Below are 16,101 nucleotides of genomic sequence, written 5' to 3' on the forward strand. Positions count from 1 at the left end.
GGCCATAAAATGGACCCTGGTGAGTTATCCAGAGCTGTGGCTCTACAGGGACAGCTTCTTGGAACCCATTCTGCACACCTGCAATCCCTGGATTCTAAATTGGATCAAATTACTGCTCTTTTGCATAATCTTTCTCCTTCTCAAGTTTCTGCAACACCTGTTGTTCCTGCGGCCAGTTCTAACCCTGCATTTAATCCGCCACAACCTGCAGAACAGTTTATTCCCAGAATTCCACTACCGGATAAATATGACGGCAATCCTGAAGACTGTCGAGGATTTCTAAATCAGTGCCGCCTTCACTTCAGAAATAATCCTCAGATGTTTGTTTCCTCTTCCTCCAAGATCACCTTTTTAATTTCTCTTATGAAGGGTAAAGCCTTGGCTTGGGTTTCTCCACTGTTGGAAAAGGATGATCCTTTGCTCCATGATATTGACACTTTTGTTTCCATATTTTCTTCTGTGTTTGATAAACCTGGTAGATCAGCGACTGCTGAAGCAGGACTTTTAGATCTAAGACAGGGATCTCTTTCTGTAGCACAATACGCCATAGAATTCCAGACTTTAGCTGCTGAAACTATGTGGAATCATGGGGCCTTACGTGCAGCGTTTCGTAAAGGTCTTTGTGATCGTTTGAAAGATGAATTGGTTTATAGGGATCTTCCTGATTCTCTAGAAGAACTTATCAACTTATGTATCAAGCTAGATGCTCGTTACTCTGAGCGTCTCCATGAACGTGACCGTAACAGAAGATCCTTTATCAGATCTTCTTTCCGTCCTATGCCTTGTACACCAAACCTTCCTACTCCTAATACTTCTATCTCTGAGTCAAGTGAACCCATGGAGGTTGGTGCAATTAAATTATCCGAAGCTGAATGTCTCAGAAGGCGTAATCTGGGACTATGTCTTTACTGTGGTATTAAGGGGCATATGTTAAAAGACTGTCCAACTCGTCCAGTAAAAGCCAGGGCTTAACTCCAGAAAGAGGGACTGAGTTAAGCCAAAGATCTTTTTCTACCCTCAATCCCAAGCTATTTGTTCCAGTCACTCTTCGTTTTGGCAACACCAAATTTCAAGCTCAAGCACTCATCGATTCCGGAGCTGCCGGAATGTTTATGGATTCGGACTTTGTTAATGCTTTTCATATTCCTTTGCTTTCCAAGAGTCAAGTAATCAAGGTCACTACTGTCAGTGGTCAACCCTTAGGTTCTGGTTTCATTCAATATTCTACGATACCACTTCTCATGTCTGTAGGAGTACTTCATTCCGAAACCATTTGTTTTGACATAATCTCTTCCCCACAGTTTCCTCTCATTTTGGGACTCCCGTGGCTTCAATTACATGATGCAGTTTTTTCATGGTTTAAAGGAGAGCTTGTTGCTTGGGGATCTTCTTGTTTCAAACAGTGTCTTCAAAGTACTACCAAAGCTTCTAATACTGTTGTCGCAGCTTTGGACATTCCTGATTCCTTGCCTGGACATTATCATTCTTTCTGTGATGTCTTTTCTAAAAAGGATGCTGAAGTATTACCTCCACACCGGACCTTTGATTGTCCCATTGACCTATTACCAGGAGCTCCTCTACCTAAGGGTAAAACATATCCACTTTCTCATCAAGAAAATGTTTCACTTGAGGAGTATATCAAGGATAATTTGGCCTGAGGTTTTATCCGCCCTTCTTCTTCTCCAGTAGGAGCAGGTTTTTTCTTTGTGGAAAAGAAAGATGGAGGCCTTCGTCCTTGCATTGACTATCGAGCTCTAAATCAAATTACAATCAAGAATTGTTATCCGCTTCCTCTCATTCCCGAATTATTTGACCGTCTCCAGGGTGCTTCCATCTTTACCAAATTGGACCTTCGTGGGGCATATAATTTGGTCAGAATTCGTAAAGGGGACGAGTGGAAAACTGCCTTCAATACTAGGTTTGGGCATTATGAATATTTAGTTATGCCTTTTGGGTTATGCAATGCCCCTGCAGTTTTTCAACATTTTGTTAATGAAATATTCAGAGACTATCTCAATCAATTCGTTATTATCTATCTTGATGACATTTTGATTTATTCCCGGAATTTACAGGACCACGTTCATCATGTTACATTAGTACTCCAGAGATTACGTGAAAATTCTCTCTTTGCCAAGCTTGAAAAGTGCTCTTTTCATCAAGAATCTATTCATTTCCGGGGTTACATTATTTCCCCGTCTGGATTCAAGATGGATTCTGACAAACTGTCGGCAATTATAGACTGGCCTAGACCTACTTCCCTAAAATCTCTTCAAAGGTTCCTGGGGTTTGCCAATTACTATCGTAAGTTCATAAAAGACTTTGCTAACATCTCGGCACCCCTTACTGCTCTTACTAAGAAGGGTCAGGATTGCAAACATTGGTCTGATAAAGCCTTACAGGCATTTGAATCTCTGAAGTCTGCATTTACTTCTGCTCCCATTCTTTGCCATCCTGTTCCGAGTCTCCAATTCATCCTTGAAGTGGATGCTTCTCTGATTGCTGCTGGGGCAGTACTATCTCAGCGAAATCCTGTTTCTAGCAAGATCCTTCCTGTGGGATTTTTCTCCAAGAAGTTCAATACTTCTGAACTGAATTATGATGTCGGTAACAAGGAATTGTTAGCTATTAAAATGGCTTTGGAAGAATGGAGACATCTGCTTGAAGGCACGGTTCAACCATTTCTTATTCTCACGGATCATAAAAATCTTCTGTATCTTCATACTGCCAAACGCCTCAACTCACGTCAAGCCCGATGGGCTTTGTTCTTCTCCAGATTTAATTTTGTCCTCTCTTATATTCCTGGTTCTAAGAATACGAAAGCAGACGCTTTATCTAGACAATTTCTAGCTTCTGATTCTACATGTTTGGATTCTGAACCCATTCTCCGCCCTGCGAAAGTCCTAGCTCAGTTGTCTACATTTCCTTTCCAAGCATTACAGTCTGTTCAAGCTTCCGTTCCTTCATCCTTCAACATACCTCCTGGAATCTTATTTGTACCTACTGAATTCCGTCTAAAACTTCTTCGTTGGGCTCACGATAATGTTCTATCTGGACATCCAGGAGTGCGTAATACTTTGTGGAGACTCAAACAACATGTCTGGTGGCCTTCCATGGGCAAAGATGTCAAGGATTATGTTGCAGCTTGTCATTCTTGTACCTCTAATAAACAGTCTTCATCTTTACCTATTGGACTGTTACAACCTCTACCTGTTCCGTATTATCCCTGGTCTCATGTTTCCATGGACTTTATTACAGATCTTCCCAATTCTGCCGGAAACAAGACCATATGGGTTGTGGTAGACAGGTTTTCCAAAGCAGCTCATTTTGTTCCATTACCTGGATTACCATCGGCCCAGAAACTTGCTGAATTGTTTATTCTTCATATCACCAGATTACATGGTTTTCCTTTGGACATTGTTTCTGATCGTGGAGTTCAATTTGTCTCAAGATTTTGGAAATCTCTGTGCAAACAGTTTGGAGTTACCATATCTCTTTCTACTGCTCATCATCCTCAGTCCAACGGTCAAACTGAGTGGGTAAATCAATCTCTTGAATCCTATCTCAGGCACTATGTTAATCATCAGCACTCCAATTGGTCTCAACTTCTTCCTTTAGCTGAACTTGCTTACAATTGCAGTTTCAATTCTTCTTTACAGACTTCCCCTTTTAAGGCAGCCTATGGATTTGTGCCTAGAACATTTCCTATGTCTTCGGGAGGTTCTGGAGTTCCTGGAGCAGATCGTACAGTGAGAAATCTTTGTAAACACTGGAAGAAGGTTCGGGAAATTCTTCTTCTCTCTTCTCAAAAGTATAAAAGATTTGCTGATCGCAGACGCCGGAAGGCACCCTCTTTTCGGACTGGAGACAAGGTTTGGATTTCCACCCGATTCATTCGACTCAAACAACCTTGTGCTAAATTGGGTCCCAAATACATTGGGCCATTCAGGATTGTTTCCAAGGTTTGTTCTACTGCCTACAGGGTAGCTTTACCAGACAACTTGAAGATTCACCCTGTCTTTCACGTCTCTAACCGGTTTTCCACCAAATGTAAAGTTCCCTCTCCGTTCCTTGTGGATGGTACTTCAGAATTTGAGATCAGTCATATTCTTGTTTCCAGGTTACGGGGTACTCGTCTATATTATTTGGTCCACTGGAAGGGATATCCCATCACTGAACGTTCTTGGGAACCTGCTTCTAATGTTCGTGCTTCCGCTTTGATCAAACAGTTCCACGTTCAGAATCCCTCTAAACCTGTTCGTGTTCCCCGGAGGGGTCCTTGAGGAGGGGGCACTGTCGCGATCGCTCAGCTGCTGATCGCTTCCTTCTGCACAGCGCGGTAGCGCTTCCTTGGTTGCTTAGCAACCTTGTTCTCCTCGGCCCCTTCTGCTGACGTCAGAGGGCCTTCTTATTCCGGCGTCTCCTCACCTCTGGGCCTGTTTGTTCTGTTCCTGCTTGTAAGTAACTTTTGGATTACTTATTTTGAATCAGAATTGCTGGCTTATTTGATTCCTAATTCCTTCCTGCCTGATTCCTGATATCTGGACTATTGCTTGTTTTGAACTTTCTACTGTTAACCCCAAACTGCCTGATTACACGCTGCTGGAATTTGGATTGTTTGACTATTCTACTGTTTAACCCTAAACTGCCTGATTACACGTTGCTGGACTTTGCTTGTTTGACTATTCTACTGTTTAACCCCAAACTGCCTGATTACACGTTGCTGGACTTTGCTTGTTTGACCATTCTACTGTTTAACCCCAAACTGCTTGATTACACGCTGCTGGAACTTTGCTTGCTTGACCATTCTACTGTTTAACCCCAAACTGCCTGATTACACGCTGCTGGAACTGTGCTTGTTTGACAAAGCCTTCTGGTTAACCCCTGCCTGCCTGATTCCATGTTGCCGGTTATTGCTTGATGGATTACTCTTTTGGTTAACCCTTATCTACCCGAAGTTCTTCCCCTGACCCTGCCGTATCATCTTCCAGTTTATTTCTGTGAGTATACTATTGCAGCTGTCGCAGGGTCAGGTCCGGGAATATACTCACAGTGCTAGAGTGTTATTCTAACTTCATTTTAGCATTTGGGTCTAACTCTGGACTTAACCTATCCTGACACTAACACTAACCCCAGAAAATCTACTCACAATTCCTGAAGTCCGGACATCCATCTTCATCCAGGCGGTGAGAAGTCTTCATCCAGGCGGCGACATCTTCATCCATCCCGGTGGCGTGGAGGTGCGGAGCATTGTTGCTGGCGGCACGGACATCCAGCGTGGAGGATCCTCTTCATACAATCTCCGCAGTACACTGAAGCTTGAATCCAAGGTACCCGTTTAAAAATGGGGTACCTTGCATTCCTAATGGCTGACATTTTCAAATCAGCCAATAGGATGAGAGCTACTGAAATTGATTTAAAAAATGTCAGCCAATAGGAATGCAAGGAACCCCATTTTTAAACGGGTACCTTGCATTCAAGCTTCAGTGTACACACTGTACAGCGGTGATTGTATGAAGAGGATCCTCCACACGGAATGTCCGTGCTGCCGGCGTCGCTCCGCGCCTCTACAGCTCTGCGCCACCGGGATGAAGATAGGAGATGCCCCCGCGATGGATGAAGATGTCGCCGCCTGGATGAAGACTTCTCACCGCCTGGATGAAGATGGATGTCTGGACTTTTGGAACTGTGAGTAGATTTTCTGGGGTTAGTGTTATTTATTTTTATTTTTTTTGGTGTTTTTTTTTTTAGATTAGGGTGGGCACTTGGAAAAGAGCTGAATGCCCTTTTAAGGGCAATGCCCATTCAAATGCCCCTTTAGGGACAATGGGTAGCTTAGGTTTTTTTTTAGACTTAGGTTTTTTTATTTTGGGGGGTTGCTTGGTTGGGTGGGTTTACTGTTAGGGGGACTTTGTAATTTTTAGGTAAAAGAACTGTTTAACTTAGGGCAATGCCCTACAAAAGGCCCTTTTAAGGGCTATTGGTAGTTTATTGTTAGTTTAGGGGGTGTTTTTATTTTGGGGGGCTTTTTTGTTTTTATTGGGGTATTAGGTTAGGTGTAATTTTAATTATTTTGGATAGTTTTGTTTATTTATTTGTAATCTTAGCTTCTTATTTTTCGTAACATCGGAGTAGTCTCTTATGGAGGGTAGTACTCTTTGGAATGGGATTGGAGTTTTAAGTAGTCCTGTCAGCCTCTCAGTGAGAGCCTGGGTGAAAGTTAGAGTCCGGAGATGCAGGAAGAGTCTTTCTGCGAAACCATCCCAACTCATTTTAACATCTCCACAAGCAATCAGCGTTGATGAGTTTCTCTGCCTGCTTTTTACACTCAAGCCCATGTCAGGAGCGAGGCTACTAACCTGTCACACTTGAAGGGACGTGTTCCTGTTCCACGGCGTAGATTCTGGTAAGATCGTTTCATTTTTATTGTGACACCTTTTATCTTTAAAGAATCAAGGGTTAATATTCCTGGAAAGGGGATTATTGAACAGGGGGGGGTTTATAAATGATATTGTTTATTGTGTCATTGCTGCGTTATGTGCGAGATGAGGCTCTGGCAACGTGTGGAACTTTCAGGTGACTTACGGGAGTATGGCACGGCCCTTTTTTGGCGCGTTTTCTCCTTAGGCAGGGGCGTTTCCTGCCGGGCATTCCATGTGACCGGGTGTGACTATCTATCTTCCTCTGTTGATCAGCGGAGTAGGAGACGAAACGGTTTCTGTAGTCCCGCTCATAGGAGGTGGTGAGTGCCCAGGCCCTTAGAGGTTATAAAGGTACCTATTTATTAAGTTAATCTAGTCCTTAACAACAGCGTAAGCTATGGAGGACTCTGACGCGTTAGAGGGCTCGCCCTCTTTAACTAGGTCTCATTCCTGTGTTTATTGTAAGGAGGTTCTGGTAGATCAGCCTGCTCAACTATGTTCCACATGCCTTAATAAAGTTACGACATCTAAGAGCAAATGGATGTCTAGTACTATTGAGCCATCCACCTCTGAGGGGTCCCCGTCCCGTGAGGTGCGTTCCATGCATCCATCTCTGCAGTGCCCCAGGGTCCAACCGTTACTCCTGCAGGAGAGATTAGTTGCCCGTCAGATTTTGCGGATCAACTGCAAACAGCGGTATCGAAAGGGATCCATGCCTTACCACGTTCTGCTAAGCACAAGCATAGGGCGTATCATGGCGGCCTGGCCCAGGGGTTGTCTACGCCTGTGGAAATGTCTGAGGCATTATACAATGACAAGGCCCACTCCGACTCTTTGGAGGAGGCCCCTTCTGGGTTGGAGTCCGTGTCATCTAAACCTCCGGCTGCGGAGGAGCCTGACTTTAGGTTTAGGATGGAAAATTTGCGCTTTTTGCTGAAACAAGTGCTTGCTACTCTGGAAGTTCCGGAACCGAAACTTCCAGAAGAACCTGCGATTCCTAAGTTTTAAAAGGTATATGAGGACAGGGTGGTGGTGGTGCCTCAGGCCTTCTCCTGTTAAGATGGCAAATATTATTAAGAACGAATGGGAGCAATTAGGTTCTTCCTTTTCCCCTTCTTCTTCCTTTAAGAAACTGTTCCCCGTCCCGGCTGGAGCTGTGGGGTACTGTCCCTAAGGTGGATGGTGCTATCTCTATGCTTGCGAAGCGGACAACTATTCCCCTGGAGGATAGTTCGTCATTTAAAGAGCCCATGGATAAGAAGTTGGAAAACATGTTAAGGAAAATGTTTCAACACACTGGGTTGTTTTTTCAGCCGGTAGCGGCTTTTGTGAATCCCTGTGTGAAATGGTTGAGGAGGAGACTTCCATCGACGAGATACAGGACAAGATTAAGGCGCTGAAGATCGCCAATTCTTTCATATTTGATGCCAATATGCAAATTATTTGCCTGAATGCTAAGGTGTCAGGTTTTTCCGTTTTAGCTTGCAGGGCTCTGTGGCTAAAGTCTTGGTCTGAGGCTGTTGTCCCTGCCTTTTCAAGGAAAGATTCTGTTCGGTCCAGGATTGGATTCAATCATATCCACGGTTACGGGAGGCCAGAGAGCTTTCCTACCGCAGGATTAGATGGCTAAGCCTAAAGGATCTACTTTTCCTCCCTTTCATGCGGATAAGGCCCAGCGCCAGCAGCCCGCCGCGAAAGTGGACCAGTCCAAAGGAACGTGGAAACCGGCTCATTCTTGGAACAAGTCTAAGCAGAGCAAGAAGCCCGCCGAGACAAAATCGGCATTTAGGGGCGGCCCCCGACCGGTCTCTGGACCAAGTAGGGGGCAGATTATCTCTCTTTTCAGAAGCATGGTTGCAGGAAGTTTAGGATCCTTGGGTTCTGGACGTTGTCGCCCAGGGCTACAGGCTAGGGTTCAGATCCCATCCGCCAAGGGGCAGATTCCTCCTATCAAACCTGTCTTCAAGACTGTAAAATAGAGAAGCCTTTCTAGAATGTGTGAGAGATATCTGCTCTCTAGGTGTCATCGTACCAGTACCGCAAGCAGAAAGGGGTCTAGGGTACTATTCAAATCTTTTTGTGGTTCCAAAGAAGGAGGGCGCATTCCGCATGATTCTGGACCTAAAGTGTTTAAACAAGTTTCTGAGTGTTCCATCTTTCAAAATGGAAACGATCAGATCTATTCTGCCCCTAGTTCAAGAGGGACAGTTCATGACAACCATAGACTTGAAGGATGCTTACCTTCATGTGCCAATCCACAGGGACCACTTCAATTTCCTGAGATTTGCGTTTCTGGACCAACACTTTGAGTTTGTGGCCCTTCCCTTTGGTCTGGCGACGGCCCTGAGAGTCTTCACAAAGGTTCTGGGGGCGCTACTTGCGGTGGCCAGAGCCAGAGGCATTGCTGTGGCGCCCTATCTGGATGACATCCTAGTCCAGGCTCCGTCACTCAGTCTCGCAGAGGATCATTCAAGGGCTCTTCTTCTTTTGCTACAATCTCACGGTTGAAAGAGTTCCCTGATTTCCAGCAACAGGGTGGAGTTCCTGGGTACGACAATATACTCTATGTCCATGAAAATTTTTCTCACAGACCATCGACGCAGGAAGATTGCGTCCTGTTGTCTTGCCCTTCAGTTCTCCTCAAGCCCCTCGGTGGCTCAGTGTATGGAGGTGATTGGACTCATGGTTTCCAGCATAGACGTCATTCCATTCACCAGGTTTCATCTCAGACCTCTACAATTGTGCATGTTGAGACAGTGGAGTGGCGATCATTCAGATCTATCACAGCAGATATCCATGGATGCTCGGACTCGGATCTCCCTCTCGTGGTGGATCCGTCCGGAGAAACTGTCCATGGAGACATCCTTGAGACCGTCCTGGGAGATTGTGACCACGGACGTGAGTCTGGCAGGATGGGGAGCTGTTTGGGGTGCCAGGATGGCACAAGGAAAATGGTCCTGGGAGGAGTCTCTCCTTCCGATAAATATTCTGGAACTTCAAGCAATCTACAATGCTCTGAAGGCATGACCTCTTCTGGGGTCGTTCAGCTTCCTCAGATTCCAGACCGACAACATTACCTTGGTGGCTTACATCAACCACCAGGGCGGTACGAGGAGCTCCCTAGCTATGAGGGAGGTGTCTCGGATCTCGGAGTGGGCGGAGTCCCACAGCTGCTCGCTCTCAGCGATTCACATTCCAGATGTGGACAACTGGGAAGCAGACTTTCTCAACAGAGATTGAGATTGTTTGCGGAGATTTGTCTGCGATGGGGAATTCCGGAGATAGACCTCATGGCTTCCAGATTCAATTGCAAGCTACCCCGAAACAGTTCGAGGTCCAGGGATCCCCAGGCATAGCTAATAGATGCCTTAGTGGTGCCTTGGGGGTTCAGCCTAGCTTACATTTTTCCACCGTTACCACTTTTACCTCGTGTAGTGGCATGCATCAAACAGGAGTGAGCTTCGGTCATTCTGATTGCTCCATCGTGGCAGGGAAGGACGTGGTTTGCGGATCTGGTGGGGATGTCATCCTCTCCGACGTGGAGGTTACCTTGTCGCAGGGATCTGCTGGAACAGGGCCCCTTTCAACTTCAAAATCTTGATTCTCTGAGGCTGACTGCATGGTGATTGAACGCCTAGTCTTGGCCAAGAGAGGCTTTTCGGAAAGCGTGATTGATACTCTCATTCAGACAAGAAAGCCAGTCACTCGTCGCATCTACCTTATGGTGTAGAGGACTTACTTGTCCTGGTGTGAGATGCATGAATATCCTTGGCATAAGATGAAGGTATCCAGGATTCTGGCCTTCCTTCAAGATGGTTTGGAAAAGGGTCTTGCCGCTAGTTCCTTAAAGGGACAGATTTTGGCATTGTCAGTCTTGTTGGTGGTGTCTTACCGTGACATCAATCAGGAAATAGTGGTTCCTTCTTTGTGTCCTAACCCTTCTTCTTCTAAGGAGAGGTTACTTCATAATCTGGATGTGGTTCGTGCCCTGAAGTTCTATCTTCAGGCAACGAAGGATTTCAGACAGTCTACATCTCTTTGTGTTGTGTATTCAGGGAAGCGCAAGGGGCAGAAAGCCTCTTCTACTTTGTCCTTTTGGTTGAGGAGTTTGATTAGCTTGGCCTATGAGACAGCGGGACATAAGCCTCCTCAGAGGATCACAACTTATTCAACTAGAGCTGTGGCTTCTTCTTGGGCCTTCAAGAATGAGGCCTCTATGGAGCAAATTTGTAAGCCATCTACCTGGTCCTCCTTACACACTTTTACTAAGTTTTACAAATTTGACGTTTTGCTTCTGCGGAAGCTGTTTTTGGAAGAAACGTTTTGCAGGCTGTGGTGCCCTCAGATTAGGGTCCCCCTTTTCCCTCCCGGTTTCATTCAGTGTCCTCTAGAGCCTGAGTATATGTTCCCAACAATAATGAATGAAGCCGTGGACTCTCCTCCCCTTTAGATGGAAAACATAAATTATGCTTACCTGATAATTTCATTTCCATCGAGGGGAGGAGAGTCCATGGCTCCCGTCCGTATCTCCAATGGGCGGACCTAAATTTAATTTATCTTCTGGCACCATTTATACCCTGATATTTCTCCTACTGTTCCTTATTCCCTCGGCAGAATGACTGGGGGATGAGGGAGGTGGGGGAGGTATTTAAGCCTTTGGCTGGGGTGTCTTTGCCTCCTCCTGGTGGCCAGGTTCTTAATTCCCAACAGTAATGAATGAACCCGTGGACTCTCCTCCCCTCAATGGAAATGAAATTATCAGGTAAGCATAATTTATGGGGGTTCTTTTAAAAAAAAATTGGTAGTGTTAAGTATTTTTGTAATTTGTAATTTTTATTTTTTAATTTTTCGTTTTTTTTTTTTTTTTTTAAATAGTAATGTTAGGTTGCTTTATAGTTTAAACTTAGTTTTTTTTTATTTCACAAGTAAGTTTTTATTTATTTAAAGATAGTTTAATTGTAAATTTAATTTAAAATTAAGGGGCTATTAGGTTTAGGGGTTATTAGTTTAATTTAGTGTGTCGCGATGTGGGGGGCCAGCGGTTTAGGGGTTAATAGGTTTATTTTATTTATAGCGATGTGGGGAGTCGGCGATTTAGGGGTTAAAAGGTTTATTTAGTATAGGCGATGTCGGGGTGCGGCAGATTAGGGGTTTATGTTAGGGGGTTAGGTTTTAACATAACTTTATTTTCACCATAGACATCAATGGGGTTGTGTTTCGGCGATCGCCATTCCGCGATCGCAGGTGTTAGTTTTTTCCTGACACTTTCACCCTATTGATGTCTATGGGGGAAAGAGTGCACAAGCACTTAAAGTCAGGCCTTAAAGTAATGGCAGTACTATTGAAAGTGCGATAACGCTAATTTTTTTGCATTATTTTCGCACCCGGTATAGCGCAAAACTTGTAATCTTGGTGTCTGTTTTTAACATTTACCATTCGCTTGTTCCAAGGCTACAGTCTTTCCCTATTGCTTTCAAATTCTAATGCTACTTATTTTTTCTTTTAATCTGTCCTTTGTGTCTTTTTCAGAGACGTACAACTAGTGTAGTTTCATTGGAAAACCATAACGTCACAGGGACAAGCCTACAAACTGCTAGAGAGATAAATGCACTAAGCTTTAAACTCTGTATATGCATTTACAATTATTTCCTTCTCTCTGCCCCTCCCCTGTCTTCTGTGGGTGTCCAGGTCCAAGGGAAATATCAAAACTTGCTCAATTTTTCAGCTAGAGCTGATAACAGGATTTAAATGGAAGTGTTCAAAGCTCTTCATTATAGCCTCCAACACAGAAAATCAAAACCAGGCAAACGGACATAAAATAAAAAAGAAGCAGAGCCAATTTGTTAGGGATCTTAAAGGGGGCGCACTTAATAACACAGTCTAAGAAAGTTTAATAAGAAAAGAATACTACGATAGTGCTTTAGTCAACAAAGAATGATCTCACCCACTTTAAATCTCACAATATTGTTGATCATAATGTTTGTAACACTGTCTCTATATTTATTTGCAATTTACATTCCATGTTAATGTCATACAGCCAACTTGATATTTCATTTTCACACACTAACCTTTGGTAGGACGTATCCTTTAAAGTGGACATCTTGTGTTGTTTTCCGTGGAACTCCCATTGGAATTATATCAATGTATCTCTGGATTTCATGGAGCACAGCCTCAGTGTACGGCATCTGGTTTCTGTCCTGTACGTTTGGCTCGCGGTTTCGACCAATTACTGTGTCAATCTCTTTATGGATTTTATCTAATAGGGAAAAAAAAGGTGAAAGTTCTTGTTGAAAGACATGCTCCTCGGTTTTTATGGACACTACAAGATTTCCAGCTAAGACAATCATACTGCTAAGTACATTAATTCAGTTAAGACATTATTTTGGAATCTGAATTATGTAAAAGATCTTATGGTAATGGTCACCGTTGGTACTTTGCTTACCTAGTATATCTGGATATTTCATCACAATTAAGAAAGAATACGTCAACGTGTTAGCGATGGTTTCCACCCCAGCAAAGAAGATCTGTAGGGTGCTGCAAATTAAGTTGGTCATGTGGAATTCAGTTTTCGTATTGTTTTTCTCCTATTGAGAATAGAAATAAATGTTATGAGAAATTTTAAGGATGAAATTATTTTGCTTTGTTTTAAATTGAGGCATCTGATGTGGAAAAAAATCTTGCAAGGTAAAACATCAAAATACGAGTACTGTACAGCTAAAGGATCTCATTATTGATTTACAGGGTAATTAACAGAATGTGTAAAGGAATGCTGTAATGTATATGTTTGTGAGATTTAATAGGATCCATACTTTGTGGAAAAACCCTGTGTAATAACTGACACACCCATTTCCTGGCTGAGAACAGGATTCTTCGGCATCAAGCGGTTTGCCAGATACCAAATAATTGCACAAAGCCAGAATCAATGGCTTATAGGCCAAACTTATTATAAACCCTTATTGAGACACTGCAAGTTAAACACTAAGGAGGAGTTAGCGGTAAGAGAGCAAAGGAGACTCAGTAACTGAACTTTAGTGCAGATCTCATGAGAATAGAGGGATTAGTGGTAATAAGGCTGTAGGACTCTGAAGATGCAGACATATGCAGCGACAGTGTAGGGAAATAACCAAATACAGAAAACAAACTACAAAGTCACTATGCTTAGGTAAGGAATTAGAGAATCCAAAATCAGACAATCCAGGTTAAAGCCACACAGAAAACATTACAAAATCAGAATACATATGCAGAATCCAAAATCAATTAATAAAATTCAGTCCAAACTATGGAATTAAAGTGATTGTAAATGTTATTTAATTACTGCCCAGTATCTAAAACTAATCTTAAAAACACGGGCTCTTTAATTAATTTAAATTTTGAAACGCTTCATTTTTTGAATTGTTACCATTTAGTGCTGGTAAACAAACCGCTCTTCCTCCGCACGCATCTCCTATTTGCTTTAGCAGATCGATGACAAATCCGGCTTCCTCCAATCCTTGCGTGCCCCATCTTGTGTCCAGCTCGTGGGGCACACAACGATCGGAGGAAGCCGAATTTGTCATCAATCTGCTAAAGAAAGTAGTATTTCTTTCATGTAATTGGCAAGAGTCCATGAGCTAGTGACGTATGGGATATACAATCTTACCAGGAGAGGCAAAGTTTCCCAAACCTCAAAATGCCTATAAATACACACCTCACCACACCCACAATTCAGTTTTACAAACTTTGCCTCCTATGGATGTGGTGAAGTAAGTTTGTGCTAAGATTTCTACGTTGATATGCGCTTCTCAGCATGTTTTGAAGCCCGATTCCTCTCAGAGTACAGTGAATGTCAGAGGGATGTGAAGGGAGTATCACCTATTGAATGCAATGGTTTTCCTCACGGGGATCTATTTCATAGGTTCTCTGTTATCGGTCGTAGAGATTCATCTCCTGCCTCCCTTTTCAGATCGACAATATACTCTCATATTCCATTACCTCTACTGATAACCGTTTCAGTACTGGTTTGGCTATCTGCCATATGTGGATGTGTGTCTTTTGGTAAGTATGTTTTCATTACTTAATACACTCTCAGCTATGGTTTGGCACTTTATGTAATTTATATAAAGTTCTAAATATATGTATTGTACTTATATTTGCCATGATTCAGGTTTCAGTATATTTCCTTTTTGCAGACTGTCAGTTTCATATCTGGGAAATGCATTTTTTAGGAAAATGTATTTCTTACCTGGGGTATAGTCTTTTTTCAATTGACTGTCATTTTAAATTAGGCTCGCCAGGGCGCAAAATGCCAAACTATATTGCGTCATTTTTGGCGTGAGATTTTTTTGACGCAAAGTTATGTTCGATGACGCAAATTCGTCATTTCTTGCGTCTTTGTCGACGACGAGTCCTTTCACAAGGTTGCGTATTTATTGACGCGAGTGTGTCATTTCCGGATGTTGTTAGCGCCAAAATGTTTTCTCTGTTTGTGTGTCATACTTGGCACCAAATATTTTCATTATTTTAAACCCCATTCCTATATGCCTCTTGCTTTTTTTCTCTATCAGAGGGCTATGCTGTTTGCATTTTATTCCCATTCCTGAATCTGTCATATAAGGAAATTGATAATTTTGCTTTATATTTAGTTTTTTCTCTTACATTTGCAAGTTGTCTCAATCTGATCCTGTCTCAGAAATCACTGTTGGAATCCTGCTGACTGATAACAGTTCTACCAAAGCTAAGTACATTTGTTGTAATCTTGTGGAGATTATATCTCCAGCTGTGGTTTGTAATAAATTGTCATGATAAACTTTTACATGCAGAGAATATGTCCATCAGTATTAGTACATTGCCTGTTGCTGTTCTTTTAACATCTAATGTACAAGATATACCTGTGAATTTATAAGAATTTATTGCTGATTCTATTCAGAAGGCTTTGTCTGCTATCCCACCTTTTAATAAATGTAAAGGTCTTTTAAAACTTCTCATAAAGTTGATGAAATTTCATATGACCGACAACATACTGAATTTTCCTCCTCTGATGAGGATCTATCTGATTCAGAAGATCCTTCCTCAGATATTGACACTGACAAATCTACTTATATATTTAAAATGGAGTACATTCGTTCTTTGTTGAAGAAGTGTTGATTATATTGGATATTGAGGAGACTAGTCCTCTTGATATTAAAACTAGTAAACGTTTAAATTCTGTTTATAAACCTCCTGTGGTTATTCCAGAGGTTTTTTTCAGTTCCGGATGCTATGTCTGATATGATTTCTAAAGGAATGGAATAGGCCTGGTACTTCTTTCATTCCTTCTTTAAGGTTTAAAACATTGTATCCTTTGCCAGCAGTTAGATTGGAGTTTTTGGGAAAAGATCCCCAAGGTTGATGGGGCTATCTCTACTCTTGCTAAATGTACTAATATTCCTACGGAAGATAGTACTTCTTTTAAGATCCTTTAGATATGAAACTTGAATCTTATCTAAGGAAAGCTTATTTATTTTCAGGTCTTCTTCTTAGACCTGCAATTTCTTTGGCTGATGTTGCAGCTGCTTCAACCTTTTGGTTGGAAACTTTAGCGCAACAAGTATTGAATCATGATTTGTCTAGCATTGTTAACTTGATTCAACATGCTAATAATGTCATTTTTTGATATCATCAAAATTGATATTAAATCTATGTATTTAGTTACAGCTTTGTGGCT

The 16,101-nt window shown here is 42.5% G+C and overlaps 1 protein-coding gene across 1 annotated transcript in view; it reads right to left on the reverse strand.

Moving 5' to 3' along the window:
* The window catches only part of LOC128666815 (cytochrome P450 2G1-like), a 154,392-nt gene that overhangs the window by 12,169 nt on the left and 126,122 nt on the right, over window positions 1-16,101 (reverse strand). The window contains exons 6-7 of the mRNA XM_053721610.1: window positions 12,862-13,003; window positions 12,488-12,675 (exon numbers count right to left, since the gene is read on the reverse strand). Coding sequence (XP_053577585.1) covers window positions 12,488-12,675; window positions 12,862-13,003 — 330 coding nt within the window. The remainder of the gene's footprint in view (window positions 1-12,487; window positions 12,676-12,861; window positions 13,004-16,101) is intronic.

The sequence above is a fragment of the Bombina bombina genome, chromosome 7 (genome assembly GCF_027579735.1).
Source record: "Bombina bombina isolate aBomBom1 chromosome 7, aBomBom1.pri, whole genome shotgun sequence".
Taxonomy (NCBI): domain Eukaryota; kingdom Metazoa; phylum Chordata; class Amphibia; order Anura; family Bombinatoridae; genus Bombina; species Bombina bombina.